This window comes from Chaetura pelagica, unplaced genomic scaffold, assembly GCF_000747805.2.
Source record: "Chaetura pelagica isolate M959 unplaced genomic scaffold, ChaPel_1.0 scaffold473, whole genome shotgun sequence".
Classification (NCBI taxonomy): domain Eukaryota; kingdom Metazoa; phylum Chordata; class Aves; order Apodiformes; family Apodidae; genus Chaetura; species Chaetura pelagica.
In genome coordinates this window covers 416,335-427,344 of record NW_009952890.1, presented here as the reverse complement: position 1 = coordinate 427,344, position 11,010 = coordinate 416,335, and the positions used below count along the sequence as shown (strand labels likewise).

The following is an 11,010-nucleotide window of genomic DNA, read 5'->3' as shown; positions in this document are numbered from 1 at the left end:
CCTGCTGATTTTATTTCTCCATGAATAATACAGGGATCTGGTCAAAGGGCAAGGAAGGGTTTTTTTCATTGGTTTACAATGCCTGATGTCTTTATGTGTCTTTTTTGGGTCCAATTCAGAGATAACCAAGCATGTAGCTTTTGTCTGTGTTCAAAGGCCACTTACGGCAAAACCCAAAAAAGAGGATGGCATGCACAGAATCATATGAGAAAGTAGTCATATAGCACCCGAGCCTGCTTAACTGCATGCAGTTAAGGAAGCAGGCAGAGACTGAACCTTTCTTTAGGGGAAGAGTTTACCTCTGCTGGCCAGAAGAAAGCAAAACATGGGTGTGAATAAGAGTCAGCTTTCCTCATGGAAAGCCACACAGTGTGCTTTAGCCTGATAGGACTGTAAAAAGTGCTCTGAAGCCAGACAAAAGTTATTAAGAAAAGCATAAATAATATGCTTAAAAGTGATACATGAAAGACTGGGTTCCATCCTGCTCCTACGATACTTTCTTTAATGTTCCCTTTCCTTTCTATGCACAATTAGCTGCAACAGGGCAGACTGACCCATCTAACATGACAGAAAAGGTGCTTTATCTTTTAGTAAAATAGCTCAGCAAAAGGTAAGGATTAAGTATATGCTTAACTTTTATGTATAGGGGTAGAATTTGAGACTGTGATCTAAAAGCATGTGGTTTATTCTTTCACAGACTTGAAAGCTCCATTTATGCTCATACTTCCTTTTGAAAGGCCACCAGTAAAACCATTCTGTCCTCTCTTACATCGAGGTACAAAATTATTTCCTTTTTCTTTTAAAACGTGAAGAGAAAAAGCAAAGTGGAGAAACCTACATCAAAAACAGGGCAATCTCCTTTCTATTTCACCTTTATATCCACTTAGACCAAGCTTGAATATCGCTCAGTCTCTGAATGTATGATATTTCTTTCAGGTCTTGCTTCTCAGACTGGTATCCTGGGATGCTTTTCAGATTATGCCTGTTTCTGAAAATAATACTTTGAATAATACTTTGAAGACAGTGTGTTTATTAGCTCTTCTCCTCTGCAAGCATCTAGTATATGAGATGTACTACATGGTACTTCCTTATCCTTTGCTGAGTTCTTCTGTTTCTGCAGCACAGAAGATCCCTAAAGGTTTGTGTCAGGGTGAGGGAAAGGATTTTCTGTTCTGAGAAGGGTGGTGGTGGTATCATTGTCTCCCATAAACTTAAACAAGGCCAGATTTTTCACAATAAAATAACACCAGCAGAGGTTTTATGCAGCAACTCATGCACAATAGCCTTTGAGTTTTACAACCATTAAACTTTTGGAAGAAGTTCATTGAGATTTGGATTTATAAATTAAGTGTGTATAAATCTGCAGAGGCAATGTGTGGTCAAATTTCCAGCAATGTTTCTGCTTCAAGCTGAAAAGCTGTTAGTAGGCTGGAAGCAGCATGGAAAGAGAAACACAGCCATTTTTTAATTTGCTGTTTATTCAGAACAGAATGCCAAATTTAGCTTTCAGTTTTCTGATACATACCAATTGTTTTAGCACATAACAGATCAAGCCCATATTTAATACATATTTATGATTGAAATTAAAACCAATTCCAGGTTGCTAAGGCTTTGAGGGCCTTTTGTATCTTAGATTTTGTACTCAAGCAAATTCATGCCTGGAAACTGTCAGCTACCTTATTCTTGTTTTCCTGAAGGATGAATTTAGCTCGTAAGGCTCATGCATTTAAAACAATGATAGCGCTATTATTATGCTTTATTATTAAGTAATTCTTACTTGATTATAAGGATCTAATCAAGTATGGGAATATGCCTATCTGTAGCTAAGCTGAGAGGATCTTGGCTAAGTAAAGCATATCAATTACCATAACAAATAAGTAAGATGAAACATCTTACCAGAAATCAATAATTAACCCCAAAATACAAGAAACACTTGTATTTAAGCCAGAAAAGAACCATGCCACTTACATAAAAATTAATTTACAGTGTGCAAGAGCTGTGTTGCCATTGAAGGCAGGTAAGGGAGGACTGGGCAGCCTCCCAGGAGCTGCAGCACTATATCACAGAGGGAAGCCTAATTCTCAGCCAACACAATAAGAACTCAGGGGTTTAAAGTATAGATCCTGTGAGGATGGAAGTTGTAAACAAAGCAACTGAAAGGTTAAGTTGCAGCAATCGCAGATTTATTTGATTTATCAGCAGATGTAGCTCTTGACAGGTAGGAAATCCTTAGGAATTAGGCCATTCCTGTGAGTGCACACAGGTTTGCCTTTCATAAATGTCTCCAGTTCTTCCAGGAAGACACTGCCTATTCAGCTGGCCCATTAAACATCTCCTGAAGGTCCTCTGTCCTCTTGGGATCTGACGGCTTATGAACAATCTGGCATATAACTGATGGCCACTCAGGAATAACTTTTTCACAACTGTTGAATCAAACCATTCTTTTTCAAAGAAACAAAACAAAATTCAAGGTGATTCAGAAGCCATACTTGTACAGTTAATGTCACAAGGCTGACGTGCTTTTCTGACATAGTTCTTCTGTCGATCCTCCATACTTGGTTCTCTATCACCTGCACCACCAACTTTCATTTAGAGCAGAGTACCTGTGGGTACTCTGAGGAGTGGGTTTTCTGTTGGCTTGTTTTCCTCCTGTTAAAGAGGTGTGAGTTGAGTATCAGCTGTGGATCATATATATGAAAACATGCTGTTTGATTACACTTGCAACAGCTGGGAACTGGTCTTGCATGAGGATTTATTGCTGCTGTATGGTAAAAATTAAACAGCAATAGCACTACACAAAAATATCTAGAAAATAGTGATTAATGTCATATGGGATAAATACAACAAATAATCAGAAATACACTTTCAAAATGGAGCTGGCCTGTTTCTGCGTCCAGACAATGCTAAAAACTTAGAAATTTTAAAAAATAAAAATTAAAATAAATAAAGTGGCAGTTGTTAACTTTTATTGCCACATCAGAGAGTAGATATCTCAATGTGCCAAAACTTCTATTCTGGCAATAGCATCCAGAACTACAGAGATGCTGCAAGTTCAGAATCTGATGGCCATCAGGCTAGAATTGCTGTTTGCTGATGGTAATGATTTTGTATCCTCCTGCTGTGAATATCTCTCTAAAATTCCACCCCTCCTTTTATGGGAATTACAAATGCTGTACAAATTTCATATACTATTTGAACAATCACTCAGCTGGTTTTTTTCTAGCAAGATCTTAGAAATAGTTGAGACTTCACAATTGCAAGAGAAATGGTGAGAGAAGAAATGAAGAAGCTTGCAAAATGTCATTCTGTGGTATCTCATGTCACATCAAAAGCTTAGTCTTTCCTGTGTCTGTTTTTTTTCCTATGCAACTGTACATGTGTTTATAGTATTACCTTGCCTGGTTACCTGACATCTTGAAGATCTTTAGTCGCTTCTCAGAGTTCTGGCACAACACATCTCATCAGGACTGTTCCACACGTGTACAGCTAGCAAAATTTTCAACAGTATGAGCTGAGTCTGAAAGCAGACTCAGCAGATTATAAAGTGGGCATGCAACAAAACTGTATATTCTAGTGTTGGTATTTCAATGGGCAGCGATGACTGACCATCAAGCAGTGAGTCTGTGTTCAAGTTTCTCCACTGGTCTGTCCCCAGCTCTGCTGTTCTCATGAGGCATATGGGAACACTTCTGAAGCTTACAGCACTTGTGATACTGTAATTGGATGAGATGTTCAAGATGACACTCGCTTACACAATACCATATAACTATTTCACCTTCATGCACTTTAGGAAAGCCAGCCTTAAAAGGATGAGTGTGATCTTTGGACATACATAGATATAGGGAGCTTATTTTATGTTTTTATCACTTTCTATCACTCTTGTGGAGAGTGATATAAGAATGTGGCTTCCAGTTGTCAAAAAGAGCTGGAAACAATATTTTTTAAAAGATTGGGGAAATTTTTTCCTGAGCCATGAAAATTACTGGCAAACTGGAGAAAATGTTTTCCTGGGAAGGGTTTTCTATCTCTTGGGCTTATCAAAAAGATAAAGAAGAGTGTTCATTAGGTATATCTAATACCAGATCTTAAAAGGCTGTTCAAGCTAGCAGTTAAGATCTCCTAAAACCCAAGGAGGGGAGGTGCAAGCCAGGCAAGCTAAAAATGAAGAGACAAAGAAAAAGTCATGCACTTTTATTAGTAAAGAAAATGATTACACATTAGGGCAAGTGAACAGCTCAGACTTTCAGTCAAGACTGGGACAGCTGCTTCTGGAGGCAGTCTGCCACCAAGCGCAAGTCATTTAACTCAGTACTATGCTCCGTGCTGTGTAGAAGGTCAGCTTAGGTGGTTGTAAAATATTGACCTATTTTTTGTGACCAAAGGGAAAACCCTTTCACTCTGTCACAGCATTTTGCTGTTTAATTATATTCAGAAACATTTTAATAGTTTACACGGCGTAGTGTCCTGCTGTCGGTGGCTGGAATCAGTCACATCTGACTCAGTGAGTTCTATGTGGTCAGGAGATCCCAAGTTGCCAATTTTGCTTGGGACCTACTCCAGAACGTGGTGTGATACTCTCTTTTCAACTTCTCCATCAAAGGTAGAGTATATGGGGAGTGCAATCCCATGGCTGTAGACAGTGTTTGCAGGGTAAGGCTTTGATGCATCATTTCCAGTGCAATCTTCTGTTTGTTAGTGAGTGAAATACCTCTAAGCTCAGCTCTATTGGTGGGGTGTCTCTTGAAACCTGGAGACAAGGAGAGAGCCTTTTTCTGTAGTTATGTTCCCTGTTGCCAGCCAATTCTCTGCATTCATCCATGGGAGCCCCCTGCTTCTATAGACATGGCTGTGTGGTTATTATTTAACACCACTGCCTCTTTTCAGCATTTACCCTTGTTTAGTTTCGTCTGTCTTTTGCTTTGTTTTTCTCTGAAGTGTTTCAACTTAGCTTTTAGCTTCATGTAGCATATTTTTTACAGTAATTGGACAGGATCTTTTAAACCTGGGATGATGTGGCTTTAAAAATACAAATGGCAGCTCAAAGGCAAGCACCATTAAGAGTCAAAAGAAGGAAAATACATAGCCAACCTTTGAATATTTGTGTATCATTGCCTGTGAGACAATGTGATAAATCACTAATTTGGTAATTCAGTCTTGCCTCCACTTTGGCCAAATTCTGCTTTGTTTCTTCAATGTAAATTCAGGATAATGTCTTGGAATTCAACAGAGATAATTGCCTTTATCTTAATATTAACTGAAAGCAGATTTCAACCTGAATTTTTCAATGCATCTCCTACCGAAATCTCCTCCCACTACAGATGATGTCAGTATGGCTGGGGCCCTGAGTGTGCTTAACGGATGTTTTCCTTAGCTCATATTTCCATCACATCATGTGTGTTTGATTTTCTTACAATGTTCCTGTATTTAATCTCTGCCCATTTAGTCACATTTACTGTAATTTTTTATTTGTTTAGTAACTTGGTGTGGCTCAGAAAGGTAACAGGGATAGAGAGGGCATGACATGTTGCAAGTATGTTACAAACAGATTTCTTCTGTGGCTTGCTCCATTTCAGTTTTAACAAATTGGTTTATGGGATAAGCTGTTTATTCAAATGCTTGGTTTATGTAAGAGCACATAGCAGCTGCTGTAAGTGTACTACAGAGAAGCAGTTGATACATTTCTTATTTATTTTTACTCTGTTGTTTGTGAAGCCTCCAGGAATTTCACAAAAACCTTTTTACTGATAGGGCCAATATTGGGGTGGTACTGGGTTCAAAATTGAGAGGACCCACACAAAATTCAGAAGGTCAGCTGTGTTCATCACACTGTGTTCGGACACCAGCAGGACATGTTATCAGCCTTACTCCCTGTCTGGTGGACTTTGTGGACATTTTAAGATGGTTACACTGGTAATGAGAACTGAACTTGTCTCTTTAGGAAAGGAAGAGAGGCATCCTCCTTGTCATACAGATCAAGCACAGGGAAAAGGAAGAATGCATAGAATCAAAATCAAAGACTGTTAGGGGGTTGGAAGGGACCTCTGAAGATCTTCAAGTCCAACCTCTAAGGGCAGATCACTCAGAAAGGCACTCAGAAAGGTCTTGAAAGACTCCAGAGTAAGGAGACTCCACAACCTCTCCAGGCAGCCTGTTCCAGTGCTCTGTCACCCTCACAGTAAAGAAGTTCTTCCTGATGTTGAGGTGGAACTTTCTGTGCTCAAGTTTAAATCCATTGCTCCTTGTCCTATCACAGGGCACAAGTAAAAAGAGGTCGTCCCTGCCTTTTTGATGCCCAGCCCTCAGGTATTTAGAGACACTAATTATATCCCCTCTCAGTCTTCTCTCTAGAAAAAAGCCCCAGGTCTCTCAGCCTTTCCTTGTAAGGCAGGTATTACAGTCCCTTAATCATCCTCTTAGGCTTTCATTGGAACTCTCTCCAGTAGATCCCTGTCCCTCTTGAACTGGGGAGCCCAGAACTGGATGCAGTATTCCAAGTGAGGTCTCACCAGGACCAAGTACAGGGGGAGAAGAACTCCCCTCGACTTGCTGGACACACTCTTCCTAATGCACCCCAAGATACCATTGTCCCATGGATAACTTGTTGTCTACCAGGACTCCAAGGTCCTTCTCCACGGAGCTGCTCTCTAGCAGAGCACCTCCTAGCCTATACTGCTGTGTTTTGTTGTTCCTTCTCAGGTGCAGGACTCTGCATTTGCTCTTGTTGAACCTCGTGAGGTTCCTCTTTGCCCAGCTGACCAAATCTCACTGAATGGCTGCACAGCCTTCAGGTGAATCAGCCAACCCACCTAGCATCATGTCATCAGCAAACTTGCTGATTCCATAAGAGGCAGGGTCAAATGACAGGTCTGGCAGGGAGAGAGAAATACTCAGTTATTAGTAGGGATATTTTAAAGCACAAGGCACGAGGTGTGCCATGCTCCTGTGCTCAGCTGGCACACTGGGGCAGTAGTCCTCACAGCCTTTCTCTCTCGTGACCAGCATTAGAAGAGGCAAGAGATGCCTGTTAACTTGTGTCTGTAGGGAAGAGATGTCTTTTGTTTCAGGCCTGTCTGCCACTGGCTGCATTTTGTGCTTTACTTGAAAAGCCAGTGCTGAGGAGGAAATAAAAATTAAAAGTAAATTCCTACTGGCTGCAGGGGAGCTGCTCAGGTACCTTGCTAAACAAAGCGTAGCCATATAAATGCGTTACTGTGATAAAACTTAATCTTAGTCTAGATCAGAGGTTGTTGAAGGGAGGCACAAGAGTAGAAAACATTGGTACCTTGCAGTCTCCTTTCATGTGTACTTGGGTATTAATGGGATGCATGGCATCTGCCAGCAAGCTTGGTGTCAGAGCAGGAAGGGGGCAGTGACCCACATGCAGCCACCAGCTGCTGGGACAGGAGCAAGCCCTGGTGGGTCTGGTGTGGCATGGGGAGAAGCTGGCTTTCCTCACTCCACTCCCAGGGCATGGTGGGCAGGCTTGCATCCTGACCTGAGGGTTTCTGGCAGGTGCCATCTGGCTCTGGTAGAGGTCTACTCCTCAGGTGCACTGCCCACCTGGCAGACTCATGATGGAGGTGTCTGGGGACATCCCTTGCTCTCCTGGCTTTCGCCAGCACCAGGCTGCTCCTGGCACGCACACACGTATGAAAAGTCATTATGTGCAGTGCACTCAGGCTACATTGTCATAGGCTCAGGGTATGGGACACAGACTTTTTTCTATTGTAGGTAGTGGGCCTTTTCTCCAGCAATGAGGTCAGGTGGTGCCATTTCTTCCCACTGCTGTTACCAGCATCACTTTGTTGTCTCTATTTTAGTAATGGGAAGCAAGATGGTTTCTGCATAAGTGATTGCCCAGTCTGGAACAGGCATGTGGCTAAGCATGGAGGCAGGGGCTGATCTGCATCTGAATACATACTAAATTATTGGAAGGGTTCAGTCCTGGTTCCTTCAGTTAAGCAGCTAAGGTGAGATTTGCGCTTTGCAGAAGCTGGCCTGATGCCTGTGCTCTGCTGTTTACTTCACTGTGTTTAACACATAAGTTGCAAATAGGCTTTGTCCAGGCAGGGTTCAGTTTCAGTGTTCAAAAGCAGCTAGAGGCTTGGAGCTTAAATTCATCAGTAGATGATGACTATTTGCTACAATTTCAGCAACACAAGCTGTTAACCATGTAGACCAGTTAAACTGCCCTCATAGCTGCTTTATTTAGCTTGAACATTGCAAATTGATAATATATTACACAAAATTTGGTAGTCTTTTAAATATTAAATCTTTTACTGGAAGTGTATGCCAAAAGAAAGATGTAAAATGAGTTGAACAAAAATACTCCAGGACTTTAATGTCTGAATCAATTGATTCTGGGCAGCAATTCAACTAAGACTTTCTTCACTATGCTGTCTAAAATCTTTGTTGATCTTTCATTTCTTTTACTTCACAGCAATACTGTAAACCACACCTATGAGAATGAAATTTCTATCTTACTATAACTGCACAGAGAGGGAAAGTAGTTGAACAAGTGCTAAGAGAGCCAGAGAGTAAGTTGGATTTTGTTGAAAGGAGGCACATTTTGTTTTCTTGGATTAGGTTAATTTTAAAACTTTGGCTTTGGATGTGAGGGTTCAGCTATTGTTAGAGGTACTGAAATAGAAGTGGTATGAGAGGTTTGATTTGTTTTCTGCTTCTTTAGCCTAGTGTTTTTTAAAAAAGCAGCATTAGCTGTTACACATGCTCTGCAGCAATCATCCTAACACAATGATAAATGGCCTTTTCCCAGGTGACTCTTAATTCCATGTCTTCTTATCCAGCAAATGTGCTACTCTCCAAATACATTAACTTGACCTTTTTGGACAAAGCATTAACAAATTACACATGGTCACGTTTATTCCTTCTACAACATGCACTCCACCCTAAAGGCAACCCTGTCTCTGTGTGGTTGTAAGCATGGATCCTGTCCAGTCCTGGCCTTGAAGCTCACTTATGACCTCTGTTTTGTTTTCTCTTCACAGTTGTGCAGCACATCAAGCGCCACAACATTGTTCTCAAAAGAGAACTGGGAGAAGGAGCCTTTGGGAAAGTCTTTCTGGCGGAATGCTATAACCTCTGTCCTGAGCAGGACAAGATCTTGGTGGCAGTGAAGGTAAGAGTTTAGGGTTTCCGTTATTAATTCATAGTTGCAATTAATGCTATTTTATTGGTAAATGGTCCTGTTTGCCTATTTCTTAGCCTAGTTTTAACTGCTCTGATGTATGTGGAAGGGTTCATAAGGCTAATGGAGTATTAAGAGAATGTGATAGTTGATCTTCCTGTGGATTATAAAATGAGAGCTTAATTTCATAAGGAAAAGGGGGGAAACAGACTTATGTCACAAAGGGGCAAAATCTTTTACAATCTATCTAAAATATAATTAGTGAAAAATAATGTTTAGGTCATTAAAAATACGTGTGACATATATGTGTGTCTAAAAAAATAATCTATTACTAGCTAAGTGATTAGGTTGTGTGTATAATTGCTAGTCAAAGAAGGCCTTTCTTTTAGAGGATTGTGCCATTCCTTTAGTCAGCCACTGAAATTATCTGTCAGTAATTGTCATTAATATAGCTGCCAGGGATGTTATAACAAACTTGTGGATAGTGTTGCCATGTGATCTTAAGCACCACTGCATGGAAATCCAGAAGTCATGATATGTCAGACCTGGAGGAGTAATTGTACACCTCTAGTTAGCATTCCCAAACTATAGTCCAGAGGAGAAGGAAACTACATGAAAACAGCTGTAACATTGAAGATTCAAGTATACACAATAGTCCTCATATTTCAGAGGGGTGCGGGTGTTGGTTGTGTGTTGTTTGATTCTCCCAAATGTAGGGAATCTAGTAAGGAGTAAGAAGATTTCCACCTTGATCTCAGAACGTGGACACAATTGACAGACTGAGGTTGGTTGTTGATCTCAGCTGTGGATGTTCACTAGAACATAGCATCAGTGAAACTATGATCAAAGAGTTTGTAAAGTCTCCCTGGCAATAATCTCTTATCTCCATCTGTGTTTTGTCAAAAGCTGAGCAACATTTCACCATTTCCAGTATCTCATTAAATGCAGGGGGAATACACATTTAGAATCTGGGCTTTGCCTCAGGGTCAGAAAATTCTGACCAGTCACGATTAGGCAACTACATGTACATTTTGGCTCAAACCACACAGTAAAAGAAATTAAGTAGATCATATTTTTGAGTTTGGAAACAAGAAACAGAGTTTTGGATCTGATGGTGAGAGAACATGAAAGAAGGATGGACTTGTATCATGCTTTGTTGCTCCACCAAAAATAACAGGGTTTTGGGGTTTACCGAAGTTACAAGCTTTTGATAGCTTGGGAGCTGTTCAGTCATGTTGACTGGTGAGAAGAAACTAACCTTTGAAGAGTTATATCACAGGCAAGAGAAGGCAAGAGATAGGAGATGACAAAACTAGATCTGAATGAATTTTCTATTGTATTTTAGTGAAGCTAGAGTGAAAATTGCCTTTCCTGTATCACTTCAGGGAGCTGCTTGATAGCAAAATAAAAGTCTTCCCATTCACTTACTCCCTTTGAAAGTCCTGACCAAATGGAGCCTAGCACTTCTGCTATTGAATGCTGCTCCATGTTCACTCTTTGCAGCTCTTTCTCAGTGTAATTCATGAGGAAGAGCATTCAGCCTTTAAAGGGAGAGATGTCTCCGTGGGTTTAGATGACAAATCTATTGGTCTTCTGGACCAGTTGTCATACTATTTTTTCCTAACCAAATCCACTCTTTGTAGTGTCCTTAATAAGGATCTTGCAGGTAGCTGTGGGAATAAGTACCTCTGGTGACAGATTATATCCATTTTGTATTCCTCCCGTTGGCTCTTGAAGATGTGACTCTGGCTGCTGTCAAGGAGTGATTTTTTTGGCAAATTGTGCCATTGGTTTGGTCCCCTTATAACTGAGGGGTTAATTGCCTAGTGCTTCTCTCTTTCAGTGTGGTACCAGCTCTAGCT

The 11,010-nt window shown here is 40.7% G+C and overlaps 1 protein-coding gene across 1 annotated transcript in view; it reads left to right on the top strand.

The window, feature by feature from the left end:
* The window catches only part of NTRK2 (neurotrophic tyrosine kinase, receptor, type 2), a 195,014-nt gene that overhangs the window by 127,783 nt on the left and 56,221 nt on the right, over positions 1-11,010 (top strand). The window contains exon 12 of the mRNA XM_009995463.1: positions 9,009-9,139. Within this exon, the coding sequence (XP_009993765.1) occupies positions 9,009-9,139 (131 nt within the window). The remainder of the gene's footprint in view (positions 1-9,008; positions 9,140-11,010) is intronic.